Raw genomic sequence first — 18,936 nt, forward strand, 5'->3', positions numbered from 1 at the left:
TCACTCACTTATCAATATTCGGTGAAATAACTTTTTTAGTTGTTGACTAACAAATTATACTAATCTAACAAACTACAAATTTATTAATTTTGTTTGCTATTACATTCATCCAATGTCATTATATATATTATATATATAGTATTGTCTAATCCTGATAAAATAATCAATGACTCATCATTCTTCCAAATTCTTCTAAAATATGATTAATCATCTGAACTTAACCAATGTATCTTGGACCTACAAATTTTTTTACAATTTTTTGCAAAATTTGTAGAATAAATAAAATGAATTCTATCTTTTCAGTCAAATTTTCTCTGAATGATTAAACTCATAATCATAACTACTTGTTTACAAGATACAACTCTTTTACTAATAGTAGAATATACCTTTAAACTTATAAAAGTCAACAATACATTGATACATATTGATTAAAAAAAATACATAGATACATATTGATGTCGTGTCACTCAATAATACTACTTTTTTTCTTTTAAAAAAATGAAAATTATATTCATGGCTGAGATAAATAAGCCAATAGCACAAGTGTTAATGACCCCAAAGCAGTAAAATAATAGTAGTTAGTAAAGGACAAAATCAAGCAGTGCCTTTAAAAGCCCTTGTGACTTCTGAACTTAAACTCACATCATCATTAGCTTCTTTCATTCATTCACCTTCTTTGAACAAATTAAGCTCACAAAACTCATCTGAAAAACAAAATGGAAGTTTTGCAAAATGGCTTTACCAAGTTTGCAATCACTAAACCTCATGAGATAACTGTACCTCTTACTAATGGAACAAAAAATCTCTTTGCTAATGGAACAACAAATCTCCTTAACTTGATTGCTGAAAGTTATGAGGATTTGAGTAACATGGATCCTTCTAGAGCTTTTGTTAACAAGGTTAAGCGCTTAATTGTTAAGGTACTTCTTCATTAATTTATTCATCTTCATAATGTTTATTTTTGTTGCTTATTTTATTTAGAAACTTTCTTTTTTGTGAGTAGACTGAATATTAATTAATATCACACGAAACTCACATACGTGAAAGGTTATGAATTCAAACCCGAGATACTTCTAATATTTGATTTATCAATTTCGACTTTAGTTAGTTGGATTTGAACTCACGGAAGAGATCCTGTTTTATAATGAAAATTATATACATTATTATGTTTTACTTTCTTCAATATTCAACAATTTTTTTATAAAAAACAAAATCAACATTTTTTGTTGATATTTGTCTTTTAAATTGAAACTATGACACATAAGGCATAAATAAAAGGATGTTAGTATAATTTTATTTTATTCCCTTAATATTTAAGAAAAATAAAAATTCTTTTACGATATATTTAAATTGTCGATATATTTGACAGAATTATTGTGAATTAATATAGATAAAATTTATATTTTGTAGCTTCATAAAATCATGGTCCTACTCAACACAATCCAAGAGTCCATTTGGCCTAACTTTTTTTGAGCTTATGCAAATAGTTTATGCAATATAAATTAAGTTTTATGTTATTTTATAAGTTCACACTAGTGAAAATTGTAATTTTATAAGCTATTTTATCATAAACTACCTTGACAAACTTATAATAATATATAAAAATTGCATAAGTTGTTTGCATAAACTCTAAATAAGAGGAAAAAAAGTCAGGTCAAACGATACGTAATATTATATATTTTTTTGCAGAAATTGAACAAGTAGATGCATATTATAATTTTGTTTAATTTATTTTTTTGTCTGTTTGTTTCATTTTATTTTATCAAACTTTTTAATTATTTGTTTTACTGACTCATTTTTTGTGTATATTAAAATATGTAAAAGTTTTTGGCTGCAGTTTGATCTTTTGGCTGTATGTATCCATGGTGGCCTCTCATACATTTTTTTTGACAAAATAAATCACATTTTTTATATAAAAATCGATTAAAAGTTGTGACTGAATTATATATACATAACTGGTCACATGAGAGAATTATGTTAGGAGTTTTTTGTTTAAGACTTTGATTTTTACGATCGATAATTGAGAGTTCCGCTATTAAATCTAATTCAATTTTTCAAATAATTGATTTTATAAGGAACTCGTTAACTGCTTAAACATAATCTCTTGATGAGAGTTTTATGATAGAAACAAATCTATGATAGAAACTTTGTTCTATGAACAAGAGATCACGTGAGTCGCTTTATACTGCACATGGTGCCGCAGCTGGACTTATTTGCGTAAGCAGGTACAATACAAATTATTCAAGATAACTTAAATATCTTTGAGCCTTTTCAAAAAAAAAAAAAGTTAAATATCTTTGATTTGGGACTTTTTTTTTTCTTTAATTAATATTTGAAACAGGTGTCAGTTTTATAAACTTTGATATCTACCTTTCATAGGACCGGTTTGTACATGAAGTTATGAACTATGATTATGAAGTTGATTTTGAATAGATTAATGATTAGACTTATAAACAAATTTAATTGAAAGCTAAAATTGTAAAAATATTATTAATTATTAATAAATTTAATATCACGAAAACTTTTTAAATTTCTATAATTTTTTTAAATAATTTTTATATTTACTTGATAATTTCAATTACTAGATTACTTAATTTCAATACATAATTTCAATTACTAGATTACTTAACAAAATATTGTTATGAGCTAGTTTAATTGAAAAAGACATCGTACTTTATGTATAGAAGTCAGAATTCAAACCCTGAATTTTTTTACCATTGAACTATTCGACAAAAGAAAAATTTAACAACAAAATAGTAAAATAAAAAAGAATTCCATGAGAAGAGGAGAGGACCAGTAATATCAAAGACGTGATTCGTGGGTCCCACAAAGCACAATTCACACTTGGCAGTTCGCCTATATATATTCTCCTATCCCACTTCAACAATTTTCCGCATTCCGAGTACTCGATTTTCTCGACTCGGGTCTCTCCGTCACTCACCGAGTCAAAATAATAACTCGTTCTTCTTTACTCATTTCAACTCCATGGATCCTGCTCGAGCTTTCGTCAATTCTGTCAATCGTGTTATCGTTAAGGTCTTGCTTCATTATCATTTTTTAATATATATAATCAATTTTTTATCGTTAATTATTTCTTAATCACTGTTTCATGAACTTCGATTAGCACGATCAATGATCATCATCATTTTTCTAGTTTTATCAAATTAACTTAATTTCGATTAGAATGATCATCATAATCATCATTTTTTCTAGTTCAAAATTTGGATTTATTTTTATTTATTATAGTTTTCTTTTTATCTAAAAGACTATTAGAATTTGGAAAATGTATATTGAAACGTGTTAATCGGAAGATAGATGTGAATTTAATCCATTTTTTCCGGAACTGTATTTTCTGATGCAATGCAATGTAGAGGAAAAGAAAAATGGATTGGATGTGCTCGAATAGGTGTAGTCTGCATCTCAGTACCGTCTGATTAAGATCTGACGGTGCAGAATTTAAAATAATGTTTTTTATTTAATATTAAATGTCTCTGAGGTTAAATTCTTAATTATCAGATCTCAATCAAATGACCATAAATCACTCATCACACGAGTCTCTCACTGCACGTAAACCTGGTCCAAGGAAAAGTGTGAATCAGATCTTTGTTTGGAGCCTGTAAAAATTTTTTTTAAAAAAAAAAAAAACTTTGTTTGGAGCTTATAAAAAAAAAAATAATCTTTGTTTGGATGAGGAATCACGTGATGTGTTAAGCTCTAATTAGTTGCTTTTGATTCTAAACCAATTTTTCATTTTAACTTTTACTTTGATTTGTCATTGTACTTTATTTTTAATTAGTTAGGTGCATAATTTAGGGACCTAAGTTCCCGAAAGTCAATATAGTCACACAGTCATGTCATGTAATCTACGTGTTTGATTGAGATCAGACGGCTTTGGTGTTTAAATTTTGCAATAATAGATCCAAAATATTAAGTCATACTCATAACATGAACTGTCTCATTAAAATTGGATTATTCAAATTAATTTTAGCGTAAATACGTGATTCCATACAATTTATTTCCATAATTTAATAGTTTTGCGTTAGTGTCACGTTAGTTTTGTTAGCCTAGCAATATATTCGTTTTTAGTCATTGCAAACTGGTGTATGTAGTTCAAAAGTAAAACAGTCTTGATTGAAAATTGGATTTTTTAATAATTTTTTTATTGAATGCTGTTATTTATGATAGAAATATTAACATTTTTTTATTTTACAATTAACACCTTTACAATAATAGTCAACAAGATGTAATCAATTTTTTTGTTTGTTTGATTTTCTTTACCGAAGGTTGGAACAGCTGTTGTTACTCGAAGTGATGGAAGATTAGCACTGGGCAGACTTGGAGCTCTATGTGAGCAGGTATGTGTATATATATTTGTACAATTGTCTCTATGTAAGTTCATAAGTTGCAAATAATTTCAGTCCAAGAACGAAAGAGTATTTAAACTTACTATGATATCTTGTTAAGTGTTGATTAAATTGTGCTTAATTAAACTGTTTATCATGACGAAGAAGAAATGGAAGTAAATAAAACCTTCTTATGTTTTTGTTCTGTGAAATGGTTACTTGTCATTTGTATTTGTGTGTGTGTATGTGCGCGTGTTTTCTTTTATTGCTTTGTCATTGATAGCAATCTTTCTGGTAAAATTGTTGCAGCTTAAAGAACTAAACCTTCAAGGTTATGAAGTTATATTGGTGACTTCAGGTGCTGTTGGTCTTGGCAGACAAAGACTTCGATATCGTAGATTGGCCAATAGCAGGTAGATATAAATTATCTTTTACCACCATAATAACTGTATCTTTTCCAATGACATGGACATTATTTCCAACAAAAATGGTTTTCATATATACCCTCATTACTTTAGTTTGAAAAAATTGCTAACAGCTTCAGCTCTAGATGATGCTCCAAAAAAGTATGAGTTTTCATGCGATACTTGAGAAAGAAGAATACCTGTCTTAAACACAACTTTGAAGTCATTAAATATTTTATTCCCTACTTCCCCATGCTTTCTTTTCAATCTTTTGATCCAAATGAGTAATAACGATTAGACTGATTTAGGCTTGAAGGAGTTAATGCACATGTTAACTTGTTTGTTTTTTATTTTGAGGTCTTGCGAAGCGTAGTTTTCCTCTTTGCATTTCGAAAAATCTTAACCAAACAGGCTTATACTTATTAGTGTTGGAGTGTTAGAGGACAAGAATGACTAACCTGAAAGATATTGTTTACTTGTCATGCAGCTTTTCTGATCTTCAAAAGCCACAAGGTGACCTTGATGGAAAAGCATGTGCTGCTGTTGGTCAGAGTAGTCTCATGGCTCTCTATGATACTATGTTTAGCCAGGTGGAACCAAAACTTAGTTGGTTAATCAGTTGTTTTTTTTCTTTTTTAAAAATGTTTCTTCCATATTGATGCTGATACAATATTTTTCTTATGCAGCTGGATGTGACTTCCTCCCAACTTCTAGTGAATGATGGGTTTTTTAAGGATGCAGGTTTCAGAAAACAACTATCAGAGACAGTTAGCGCGTTATTAGAGTCAAGGGTCATCCCCATTTTCAATGAAAATGATGCTGTTAGTACTAGGAAGGCACCATATGAGGTATCCTAGGTTTTCTTCCAATATTTCATTGGGCTAAATCTATCTTTAATCCTTATAAAATTGATAAAAATTTGATTGTAGGTCCTAGAAAAAATTCATCAGCTTTAGTCCCTAAAATATACACCAATTGTGTGATTTTAGTCCCTACTAAGGAACTAGTGAAAAACACCAGTTTTGTTGCTGTTCTTAGTGAAAATGAATAATTTTTTTGTAGGGACCTTAATCAATTTTTGTTTTCAATTTTATGGTGATTAAAAATATATATACCCAATTTTTCAATTGAACTATATAAATTTATTTTTATTTTTCTTTTGACAACGTCGTCTAGTCACGGTGGCTTTGTAATACTTGATATTTTCTTAAATTGTAAGCACTGCCTGCAGGATTCTTCTGGTATATTTTGGGACAATGACAGTTTGGCTGGTCTATTAGCACTCGAACTTAAAGCTGACCTTCTTGTTTTATTAAGTGATGTTGAGGGCCTTTATAGTGGTCCTCCAAATGACCCAAGCTCAAAATTAATCCATACATATATAAAAGAGAAACATCAAAGCGAAATTACTTTTGGAGACAAATCTAGATTGGGCAGAGGGGGTATGACTGCTAAAGTCAATGCTGCTGTTTGTGCTGCTCATGCTGGTATCCCTGTTATTATAACTAGGTATTTAACCTTTTATGTGTTTCATTTCTCTGGCAAAGTCCTAGCACTGAAGGATGTCGTTATAATACTCATTTCTTTTATGCTATCAAAATACAATACACATTTCTATCATATATCATGCTGTATATAATCACAGTTCATGTAATTAGTAAAAGTATCTATTATCCTGATATTAGTTGAAGTATACATTTGGATTTTACATTTTACTGACTTTGAAATTGTATTTCAACTCCGTTTAAGTGGCTATGCCACAGACAACATCATACGAGTGCTTCAAGGGGAGAAAATAGGTACTGTCTTTCATAAAGATGCACATCTGTGGAAAAACTTAAAGGAAGAGAGCGCACATGAAATGGCAGTTGCAGCACGCAATAGTTCTAGACGACTTCAGGTAAAAACAGTTATATAATAAGAAAACTTCTAAATTGTTTTTGCAAATATTAGCACATAAACACATTATTTTAATAACTAAACTAGCTCAGGTAAGGTTTAAAATATCACATTCACCTTCATGGAGAACTAAAGTGGTAAGAAAATGAACCTGGTGACTGATTTGTATATCTTTTGAAATATAAGTTTAGTAATGAAAACTTTTTTAGGACGAATATGGAAATTTACATAAGCTTTGAGAGAACAGTTTAAGTGTATACATGTTTTTGTTATTCCCATCACAGTGAGCTGAAGTAGGTTATTCATTTGAACTACATTGATGATTTTGGTTTTCAGGCCCTAAAATCTGAAGAAAGGAGGAAAATATTGCTGGCAGTGGCTGATGCATTGGAGAAAAACCAAAATATGATAAGGCTCGAGAATGAGGCTGATGTTGCTGATGCCGTGGCAGCAGGATATGACAAGTCTCTGATATCACGTTTAACCCTGACACCTGAGAAGGCAAGAACTTAATTTGGTTGCATATACTGAAGTTAACCACACCCAGATTTTGACTCTCTTTTCTGTACAGATTCCTCACAATCCAAAACATGCGTTTTAATGATTGTGAGCATGTGTTTTGTCTGACCTTTGATTTTGTACTTAACAGATCTCTAGTCTTGCAAAGTCTGTGCGCGTGCTGGCAGATATGGAAGAACCAGTTGGTCAGATTTTGAAGAGAACTGAGGTCAGATCAAAACCCCTTTTCTTTCATTTGAAGGAGGTTCTCTTATCCTCCTAACTCTATTATTTTTTGTTCTAGACCTTTGATATGATCTGAGTCGAGCTAGGTTGACTCATATAAGGGGGCAAAACCTTATGTAAGCAAAACCAAGCTCCTTGCCACTTGGACCAACAGATGTTGTTGGTCCTTCAAACTCTTGTTCATTTCTGTAGTAACATGTGTAATATCTTCTAACTTGTTTGACAGATATTGGATCTTTCCAGTATTTGAAATGACATTCTTAAATGGATTTTGTAACTTATGTTTACTGATCTTGAACTTAGATAACTAAATATAGTCACCGACAGATTTTACCAAAAAATAAGTTTACTCATTTTGACAGTTCTCATTGCTGTTATATGTGTCCAGCTAGCAGATGAACTCGTCCTGGAGAAAATATCAAGTCCTCTGGGCGTCCTCCTGATTATATTTGAGTCCCGACCTGATGTTCTTGTTCAGGTATTTAAGGACCCTGTCTTTTCTATCTTCCATTTTCAAATATTACTTAGCATGACAAATATAACTATATAAGTATCTATCTAGTATAAGTCGATTATTGTTTCACTACATAATCATATTTCAATATAGCCTTTTCATTTATGCAATATTTCCTTTTAGTTAATTTGGATATTGATGTATTAGTTTTATGTTTAAATGAATTAATAGATAGCAGCATTGGCAATTCGAAGTGGGAATGGCTTATTACTTAAAGGAGGAAAGGAAGCCCGGAGATCAAATGCGGCCTTACACAAGGTTTACCTATTTATTTAGTTAGGCTGTAGTTTTTTCAGGTCAATTTGGATCATCATTTTAGTTATAAATAAGTTTCCATCTTTACATATTTCTTCTTTATTGTAGGTCATTACTTCAGCCATACCAGATACAGTCAGTGGCAAACTTATTGGGCTTGTGACTTCAAGAGATGAAATTCCAGATCTACTCAAGGTAGATATTACAAGTGAAAATCCTCATAATTATACTTTTGTGTGATGATTTTCCGCTGATAATTATTTATACTCTTCCACAGCTTGATGATGTTATAGATCTTGTGGTCCCTAGAGGCAGTAATAAGCTTGTTTCTCAAATCAAGGCATCAACAAAAATCCCTGTTCTTGGCCATGCTGGTAATGGATCATATATAAGTTTCCTATGTGAAGACCTGTAAAATAAACTAGGGTTTCTATTGATACTTTTTCTGTTATGCAGATGGAATTTGTCATATATATGTTGACAAGGCTGCTAATATTGATATGGCAAAGCAGATAGTTAAGGATGCAAAGACTGATTATCCTGCAGCCTGCAATGCAATGGTAATTAGCATTCATATCCTTTGCAATGCTTTGCTCTTGTGAAAAATGCTCACCCACAGATAGCTAGACCAATGCTTGCATGTTATTTGTGATGTCAATAGAATTTATAGACTTTGTTCATTAAAATAATGTCATGATATTCTTAGGAGACTCTTCTTGTACACAAGGATCTGTCATGTACTGGTGGACTTAATGAGCTTATCCTTGAACTCCAACGTGAAGGTTTGACCTTACTTCCAAATGAATTTATATGAAGATCACTGGTTCAAATTTAATTTTCTTTTAGTTTTTTCATAAGAATAATTGGAGTCTACAAATTTAAATGTAATCTTTGTTCTATTATTTTTGTTGTGTTAAATCTAGTCAATTTCTGTGATGATTGAATATGAATGGTGCAACTGTGCAAGAAAGTCCATCATAATTGCCTCAAAATCCGGAAAACATGTACTAACAATGATAAATGGCTTGCAGGTGTTCAATTGTATGGTGGACCAAAAGCTAGTTCCATGCTAAATATTGCTGAAGCGAGTTCTTTACATCATGAATACAGCTCACTTGCTTGCACAATTGAAGTTGTAGAGGACGTCTTTGCTGCCATTGACCACATAAACAAACATGGAAGGCATGTTCGAACCCTTAGATAATTTTCATTTTTGTTATCATTATCACTAATTTTATTGTGTCTAAAAGGTCTCTGTTGCTTTACTTGATGTTTCTGCAGTGCTCATACTGAATGCATTATCACAGAAGACTCTGAAGTAGCTGAGACTTTCTTAAGTCAAGTTGACAGGTATGTATTTTATTTTTGGTCGGTAACCATGTTTGATCCTTATTCCTTTGATTCCTATAGAGTATAGATATAATCCACTGACATAGCATGATAAGATGGAAGGGTACTTCAGATGTTTTTCATAATTTTTTTGGATCCCCAATCACCACATACTTCCCAAAGTTTGAAGTCCATTATTCTGAATATTGGGGCATAGTATTTCTTCAATCATACAAATATTAGTATTTGTTACTTTGCTTTATTACCAACTATATAATCTTATAAACTTTTACGTATCCCTCCGAGTTAGGAAAGGTGAAAGAAGCAAACATCATGGATACTGAACTACCTACTTCTGTTCTGTTTCTGTTTATTTTATTCATCTAATTGTTTGATTTTTTCCATATTAAGATTAGTATTTTCTTCTATCGAACTCAGAAATCATTAGTCTTATTTCCTGCTTCCAACTTGCGTAAAATGGCTCTTATTTTCATTACTGTTACTATTTCATGCTCAAGTCAAATCTTGAACTCTGGCATAAAGCTACTTCTTTTGTCTAAACCCACCAGCACCTATTTTTCCATTTAATTACAATACTCCAAGTTGAGATCTTACTTAGGGTAACCAAACTCCAAACCATTTGAACTAACAGGCATTGATTGGCTTGAAAGCTTCTGTCTACTATAAGCTTTTAAGACCTTGTCATCGAACATGGTTTTTCATTAGTAAGCCTTTCCTTGAATAATTCATCCCTTACCTTACCTTACCATTCCCCCTAAAATTGTTCAATATACCCGAGAGCCCTCTGGACCCTGTAAGTTGTGCAGATGCACTGTTATTCAGTCCATGATCTATTTGTTGATTTAAATGATTGCAGAAATTTCTATGCTGTTTTGTTGTACCCCATTTATCATCGTCTAGCTCGGGTCTAGTCCAGAATGAACAATTTTTTGAGATTCCTTTGGTTTTATCTCGTAAATACAATGAGGATACCACTTTGATGTGTTTTCAACTCATAACTACTACATTTTTATAACTCTTATTACTTGTTGCTGGTTAATTAAAAATCCATTTTTGCCTTGTACACAAACAGTGCTGCTGTATTCCACAATGCAAGTACTCGGTTTTGTGATGGAGCACGCTTTGGGCTTGGGGCAGAGGTAATGCATCTTCCAGTCTATTGTCACTAGTAGCATAGTTATTTTATTTTTCTCAGTTGTTTTTGGTTGTTTTAATTGTTGAACAGGTTGGAATAAGTACAAGTCGTATTCATGCTCGAGGTCCCGTAGGAGTCGAGGGGTTGCTGACAAACAAATGGTATGAAATTAGCTTTTGTTACTTTAATTAAGAAATAGAACTTCAACTCAACAAAAGTGCAATTATTGATATTTTTTCTGTGAGGGTCTGTTCTATGTTTCATTTTCACTTCAGCATTAGTTGCACATTTTTTTTATAGACTATCAATTTAGTCCCTAAAGTATGAATCTCTTTCCAATTTAGTCCTTAAGTATAGAAATATAATAAGTAATCCCTAAAGTATATAAAATTCATCACTTTAGCCCTTACTATTAAGATGCCAGGCACTAAATTTACGGATTTTCATATATACTAGTCCTTACTAAGATGTTAGGGACAAAATGGTGTGCAATAAACATCCTCCAACCATTTTACTTTCTGAATTATGCATACTAGTCTATTACAAGATCATGTATTGGCTCATTTTAAAATATTGTGTATCTAATATAATGCAGGATATTGAGGGGGAGTGGACAAGTGGTAGATGGTGATCGAGGGATCAATTATACTCACAAAGAAAAGGCACTAAAAGCATAATAGCCATGCAGAAAACTAGTTCAAGCTAATATGCTCACCTCGTCAAAGCGGCGTCTCTTATCTGTTTGATTTTGATAAGCAGAAATTTCTGAGATGCTGATCATGCATAATCCCTATTTTACCCCTTTCCGGACCCTTTTTCTTACCTGTTCAAGGGGAAGACAATAATTATGTGAATGTTGTAGTATGATTATGCTCTTAGTATTTCATTAAATAATCCAAGTTTGTAAAACAGCTATGCTGTGACAGTTAAAAATATAGTCCCTAAATCGTAGCGAAGTTGAATAATTGTGGAGGAGTGTTATTCTCCCGGTTATTTTATAGAGAACTAGATTTGTTTTAAGCAGTTTGTACTACTGAATTATACTTTAGTAATTGAGCTACTTTCAATCCATATGTACTACTGAATATTCGTGCATTTCCATTGCCTTTTTTAATCATTTTCATTTTCTTTACCTTAACACCAAGGTGATAAGAAACTGGTAAGAAAGAACCCCACAACCAACCTAGGGTTCGTCAAGTGGTAAGTATCTCAACATCATAAAGAGGAGAACACTAGTTTAAATGTTAGTGATGATTTCTAGTTAGAAGACTGCAAAAACTGAGGTCACATACTCTAAACATCTACTGTTGATTAGTCAAATTGCTGGCACTAAACTTGTGGTAATACTAGTCAGGACAATGAATGTTATGAGAGATATAAGCACATACTAGTTTTCGAGGGGAGAGATAGGAGAGTACTCATTTTCTTGATCAATAAAAGACTCTGTCACCAAAAGAGCTTGACAAAAGGGGAACCATTCATTAGTGTATATATTTCTGGGCAGCAGTATTCAATTGACACTGGAACATCCATTCCTGCCTGCACTAATCATTCACTTCTTGAGTGTGTGAGAGAGAGATCGAGATTGGAATTAGGAAAGATGGCCACTGAATGGAAATAGCATACTAACTTTTAATCCAACAACGACCAAGATTTTTATAACAAATTCAAATCGTGCATTATTAATGAGATACATTCCTTCAAGATGATATATGATAACCGTTAGAAACTGTTTTATTGTTTTAAATTGTCAAGTCTTTCATTATGTTATGGTTTAATAATAGGAAGCATCAAAATTGAATTTTGCCTTGTAATTTTAGTAAAAACACACTGTTGGGCAATTGAAGTAATGGTGTGAAAAGTACTCAGAAATATCATATTTGACTTGTACCAAATATAAATAAATCATATTGACGATACAATTTTTTATATATACATTATTCAATCAAATTATACAATAATGTCACTTTATTGTATTAGTTCCTCTCTCTACAAATATTTATATGATCAACTATGATTTAATTCATGTATAAAAGTATTTTACACCACCTCTAGTGTTGCAGTGCTTATGTTTTGTGCCTGAACATTGGGTATGAGTGCAAGCATGGGTTCAATCCCATGTCAACCCCTATCCCCTTCATTAGGCCAAATAATAATAATAATAATAATAATAATAATAATAATAATAATAATAATAATAATAATAATAATAATAATAATAATAATAATAATAATAAAATTATACTGGTCAAATATGTAAATCAAATCATATTTATTTTGACTAGTAACTTTTGTATTAGGTTAAGCTTACATTATCAAACTAGATTTTAGAGGAAACATCCGAACATAAATCGATTTTATTTCTAATTTATTTTACAAAATCAAGTTCAAACACACCATAGAAAAGTTAGGATTCATTTTCACGAATGAAGAAGATTGTGTGTGTAAGTGTTAAGCTAAAATCTTATTTTGTATTTGCAACACAATAGAAATTACTTGTGTGTGTAATATTCAACAAAAACCGAAAAAGTTTTACAATTTTTTCATATTATTTGTAGCTTGTAAAGATAATAAGTTGCTCTTAACAAAATATATACATATTTAATATGGTCGAATCTCGAAACAACAATAGATCATGTAAAGTAGTAACATTGGGGGATTTGTAGCATATAACAAAGTTATTCACAGTTGTGACATGATTGATTGTAACAACAAAATTTCACTTTTCTTACACTCTTGACAACACTGACAGTATTGAGCGCTTGCATAATCTCCCATGTTCAACTGACTGTAAGACACTTCAGAAGATAGCTTCAATCAAATGATAGATTTGATATGTTATGTGTCACACAATCTATTGTAGCTCATATGATGAAAAAGAGAAACCTGATCTTCCATCATTTGTGGCTTTCAACTCAAGCTTCTGAAATGGGCTGCAAAGGATCAATGAGTTGTATGTCAAAAACTTTCTTAAGATCTATAAAAGATATTGAATGGTAATGAAAGAAATCGACTCATCCTAAATTCTAAAGTGAAGAATGTACTTTAGAGAGATAATTCAAAGTTATAACTATTGGTTGTAAAACTAAAGCGGTTTGTTATATACTTTAGAGAGATAATTCAAAGCTATGCATGCATGTTATTAGAATCCAAGTTACTGATTTTCCAATGAGTAGTTAACTAGTTATAAATCTGCAATATTCCTTTTAGAGTGCATCTATCATTAAAGAGAAACGAAATTCACAATAAAAATGTGTCGAAAATTATTCTGGATACTATTTCAAAATTTCAAAAGGTTTTTATATTGGACCTAATTCATTTATTAGACCCCAAGCTTTATAAGAACTACTTAGGTCATATCTCTAGACAATGTGGGACTAAATCCACACCCTCAAACCCAACAAAATGAAGGCTGCAATGAAGGCAACCCAGATGCTGCAATTAGGTAGCTAGGTGCGAACCACTTACCACAATCAAAGGGGAATTTTCAACACACACCCTAATGCCCAGTCCAATGAGTCCAAAGTGTGGACGATGCGGGAAACCCAACAACGGATCTATGATAAGCTTTGATATCATCTTAAAACCTGGGTTGGGTCTAACTCAACCCTAGAAAATCAGCTTGTAAGGTGAGAGTGCCACTTTTTATAAACTCTTTTCAAATCTTATCTCTTTTCAATGTGGAACTTGGGTTTTTCCAAATACATGCCCAACACTATTGGGATTGAAGGTGTTGGAGGCTGCAATGAACACAACCCTAATGCAGCAATTAGGCGCTAGGGGAGGAATTTCCAACAAAATGCATAATGGTTTAATTTGATAAACACAGATATAAACTACTAATAAGTAATTAGAATTGGAAGAGGAAGCACCTGCTATTCGGATCGTAATAGAACCCACTGATAGAGCCATCGTTGCATGAGAAACAAACGTAGTAAAATCCAGCTATAGTTAATCCACAGTCAGTTCCAACATTCACAAAATACTGCTCCTTCCATCTCTGAAAAGAACATAATGCAATTGTCAGTGTTTTCATTTGAGAATATCAGTGTTTTCTTTTAATATTTTCATTTAGTATATCAATGAAAATAAATTTACCATGAATATGTAAGGATAGTTGCTTAGGTCTGCAGACTTGCCACCATCCATCTCTACTTGGCCCTGAAACAATGAAACACATTAGACACGTTACATTAAGGGGATGAACCTTATCTTACACATGAACCCAGGTGAGATGGTTACCAATAGGGGGCCAAAAGAGTCAAATTTAGTCCAGTGCCTTATATCATCCTCTGGTCTGAAAAAATAGAAAGAAAGAACAAAATTGGCTAGAACATACACTGGTCTGTAGAAGAAAAAGATGCAAGTATATTTGTCGAATAATGAGGCAATTTTATTTAATGTTATAATGTAGGGCATCATCAGTATTATTCAATTTATGATCCATGCTTGATTTAATTGTATTGCATAACAACATACGCTGCCTCCCATTTTCCTGTGAAGAAAGTATAATTCTTGGTATCGACAATCTCCCCTTCCCAGAATGTTACTACCTAAAAATCATTAAAGAGAAAGTGAATATCAGTGGTAATTTTTCTTTCTTCCTAGACATAAACAACCAGGGCATGCAGGAATAGTATGTATCGGTAGAAATTTACATCCAAGTAAATCCTGATGAACATGTTATAGCATAAAATGAATAAAAAAATTTGCTATATGTCATTCACACACAGGATAAAAGTATAGAAACTAATCACTGCCTGGACCATATTGGTCAATGTATCAATATAAAAAGAGATTATCATAAAAAAGTTATCAATTATTAATAAGATAAACCGTGTGAAATAAAATAGAAATGACAAGTTCTGCCATAAAGTAGGTTAATAGCATTCTAAAAATTCAAAATGCAAGCTAGAAACTTTATTACTAAAACTAAAAAAAAATGTTTGTAACCTATGGAAGTTCAATAAACATCACTCATGCAATACACATTTGTTTTTGTTAGATAAATATAAAACCAGTAGGTTATTCTGATATACATAAGATTTACAACAGTTTAATCCTGTCTTCAATTTGTGACAAATAGTTGAAACTGAACTAGAAAGAATTTATAAACATGCATATTTTCTAAAGGAGAAAAGTAGTTTATTTTTCTTATTTTTCTTTTTAAGAAAGATGAACTGTAGCGAAATTTCTTACCGGCGTGTCTGCCATAGGAACATTAAGAGCTTCCATGGTGCCGCATAGATATCCATGCTCAAGGTCACATCCTTGTATACGGACATTTACCCTCCATGCTTCATCCTTTTGTAGGCTTGAAACATTTTGCGTGCCAGAAAAGGCCTATAAATACAAACATCTTGAGTACATACTAGCACTTTGAATTTGTAATAAGATATACTAGCAGAAAGACAAAAGGATGTGAAACATAATTCAATGGATTGAAATTTGGAAAGACAAAATAAATTGTATCCACGGGTAGAACAACCAGCAAGTCGTACTCATATGGGTTACATTACATATATATAGTACAGTGTACATATAACAGTACGGGAATACGGACCCATAGTGAGATAATAGGTTCAAGGCTCTTAAGGAAAGTCCATCAGCTGAAGACAGTATTGTCAATCTTGGATCGTGGAAAATAGCGGTTTGTTCAAGTTCTGCTACACTACAGTGCTATAGCCACTATTTGACAACACTCTGTAGTCTGTACTAAATTGCAAATCGCAGAACAATAGCAGTTAGTCAAATTTTTGTTACGCTATAGTGCTATTTGACAGCACTAGCTAAAGACCTGCTTTGCAGCTGACGCAGAGAAAATAAGAAGCTTCAAGAAGAAATGAATGAAAAGCATGAGGTCAGGAGGCTGGCTCAAGGAATTTGCAGTGGAGGGAAACCAATAAGAAATTCCTGGATCTTGATTCTGTTTTGTGATTTCCACTTTCATAAAATTATTGTAGTGAGAAATACTGAATAGCATGAGGATTTAGGAGGTTATTAAGAAAGGTTAGGTAGGCTATAGGAAGAATATCCATTTCTAAAGAGTTTGGCACTGAAGTGTGTTTCAATTTCAATATGATACGTTTCCATTTTGTATCAGGTTCTTTTTGCTTTTTTGTTGTCCCCTTCAAATCCTGGAATGGCTTGCGTACAAAATATTGATTGCAAGTATTTCTATCCAAGCCAATACAATACATCTCAAGCTTCAAATTTCATCAAAACCAGAATTTGGCCATACATCATAATCGTTGTATCAGCTCCTAATCCTACTTGAATATCGAAATAGAAAAGTCTCCCTTGGACCACAATTCAGAGTCACACAGAACTCAGCACCATTCATTCACTCCACTTCTAATCTCAAGCTGTAATGGTATTTTTATTGCATTGGTTCAAGATTCATTGGGAAAAAAAAAAAATTCGGCTATATATTTCATATTCAGTAAAACTACATATCAGGTAAGCCACTAGGTTTGGTCTAGTGGTGAGGGATTTGGGCAGTATGCTAGAGGTCATGGGTTCGATCATTAGCTCCATTGTTAAAAAAAAAAAAAAAACTTATATCTCAGGTACCTTTGTATAATCCCACCATCAGAAACTAATCCTAGTTACCAATATTGAAGCCAATAATCACTTTGATCAAACCCAAAATAATTAAAGCACCAACATTGACACAAACACAAAACATCAACACCGATAATATTTGTAAAATGAATGAAGCTAACTACATGTGTAAGTGTTGTGTTGGTGTCAGACACAGGACACACCTTTTAGCTAAAGTGCCATACATAGTTATCTCCAACAAACTTTCATAAAAAAGCATAATTTTTGTTTTCCACAAAGGCAATAATCTTAAAGAAGCAACAACTGTTCAATGTTCTATGAATGAATCACATGAAATAAATGCAACAAAACTTAAACAAAGAAACCCAATTTCATCAAAAGGGTTTCATCTTCTCTAGCTAATAACTTCCATAATAATCGAAATTTGTCCAAGAATGAAACAAAGGAATAAAAGGGAAATGAAGAAAGTACCTGTCCAACACTTAGAAGAGAACAAGATTGAAATGAATTGCGCCTTGAATTTGCACCTAAACAAACAATAAAACAATAATTGAAAACATTATTAAGGATTGAAAACAAGAAGAAGAAGAAGAAGAAGAAGAATATAGAATATACCTGAAACGTGAGAAGGGGTTGTAGTGTTCTCCAATGCTACTCTTACAGGCATGTTTAGAGATACTGATCTCACTGTTGTTTCGTTTTGAATAAAAGGATTTTCGTAGCCCAAAGGAAACAGAAGAATATCAATTATTTAGATGAAGGATCAAAGAAAAAACAATTGACAAAAATTATTATTTATCAAAAATATAAATTGAAAAAAAATTTAGTTCTTTCATTTTTTTTTATTTTAAAAATATAAATTATAATGTGTACTTTTTTTTTTGACTAAAAATTATAATGTGTACTTGGTGAGTCTCGATTAATTGAACAAAAAGTTATAGGTATTTAAACGTTTTTGTTATTAAAATAAATAAATAAAAATAAAAAATCTTAAAAATTGAAAAATTTATAATAAAAAGTTTTGTTTTTCTACTTTTTATTATTAATGATGAATTTATATGTGTAAAATTATTCTTATAATCAATGTTATTCAAGCGAGTCTAGCCCTCAAGATCCATATTAGTTAGGCTTTGCGATAAGGTGGAATGAGGTTTTTTGAGAGAGATATTTGGCAAATTGAGACTTGCATAAAAGTATATATATCACATGATGTTATGTGTCAGTTTAGTTAATTACTTAGTATTGGTGAATTTTGAAAATATTGGCCCTATATTTTTCGAGAAGGGGTTTGAGGCAAAAAGATATCTTTTCTCCTTACCTCTTTATTTTGATGGTGAAAAGACTCTCAACAATTATTAAAAATTCGGTGGCCACAGGAGATATTCATGGAGTGAAAATATGTAAAGGACACCAATTGTGTTTCATCTACTTTATACTAGTGATTATTAATTTTTTTTTTTTTTTGGGAGTGAAATTTAGAAGAGGCAGACCATTTGATGAGGAACCTAAAAATTTATGAAGAAGCATCTGGCCAAGAAAATAATATGTCTAATTCGTAGGTATTTTTCACTCAAAATTTGAGTAGAGCTGCTCAAGAAGACCTATCAAGGATCATGAGAGTTGGACACGTGTTGGACACATCTATTTACCTAAGACTGCCATTAACCGGAAGGAGTAAAAAAGACATTTTTTTCTATGTGAAGGACCGAATCTAAAAACGTATAATCT

At 31.8% G+C, this 18,936-nt stretch overlaps 2 protein-coding genes across 5 annotated transcripts; one reads left to right on the plus strand and one right to left on the minus strand.

Annotated features, from left to right (window-relative positions):
- Window positions 1–423: 423 nt before the first annotated feature.
- Window positions 424–11,715, plus strand: LOC123919541 (delta-1-pyrroline-5-carboxylate synthase-like). 4 transcript variants are annotated; one of them, XM_045971466.1, is made up of 20 exons: window positions 424–920; window positions 4,284–4,355; window positions 4,653–4,756; window positions 5,235–5,337; window positions 5,434–5,595; window positions 5,979–6,256; window positions 6,497–6,647; window positions 6,983–7,147; window positions 7,296–7,373; window positions 7,779–7,868; window positions 8,076–8,162; window positions 8,268–8,354; window positions 8,437–8,533; window positions 8,616–8,719; window positions 8,866–8,941; window positions 9,191–9,341; window positions 9,441–9,509; window positions 10,582–10,648; window positions 10,735–10,805; window positions 11,240–11,715. In XM_045971466.1, the coding sequence occupies exons 1-20, from the start codon at window positions 717–719 to the stop codon at window positions 11,319–11,321; spliced, it is 2,298 nt and encodes a 765-aa protein (XP_045827422.1). In that variant the 5' UTR covers window positions 424–716; the 3' UTR covers window positions 11,322–11,715. The 4 variants fall into 4 exon arrangements, with proteins under 4 accessions (XP_045827422.1, XP_045827421.1, XP_045827424.1 ...); XM_045971465.1 differs by having other exon boundaries at window positions 557–920; window positions 5,967–6,256; XM_045971468.1 differs by lacking the exon at window positions 424–920 and adding an exon at window positions 2,897–3,036.
- A 1,510-nt stretch (window positions 11,716–13,225) lies between these two features.
- LOC123919542 (glucose-induced degradation protein 4 homolog) lies at window positions 13,226–17,986 on the minus strand. The gene is made up of 8 exons (XM_045971469.1): window positions 17,824–17,986; window positions 17,680–17,735; window positions 15,844–15,987; window positions 15,124–15,197; window positions 14,887–14,941; window positions 14,743–14,805; window positions 14,517–14,644; window positions 13,226–13,577 (listed from the first exon to the last, which is right to left on the minus strand). The coding sequence occupies exons 1-8, from the start codon at window positions 17,873–17,875 to the stop codon at window positions 13,499–13,501; spliced, it is 651 nt and encodes a 216-aa protein (XP_045827425.1). The 5' UTR covers window positions 17,876–17,986; the 3' UTR covers window positions 13,226–13,498.
- Between the last annotated feature and the right edge of the window lie 950 nt (window positions 17,987–18,936).

Source organism: Trifolium pratense, linkage group LG4 (assembly GCF_020283565.1).
Source record: "Trifolium pratense cultivar HEN17-A07 linkage group LG4, ARS_RC_1.1, whole genome shotgun sequence".
Taxonomy (NCBI): domain Eukaryota; kingdom Viridiplantae; phylum Streptophyta; class Magnoliopsida; order Fabales; family Fabaceae; genus Trifolium; species Trifolium pratense.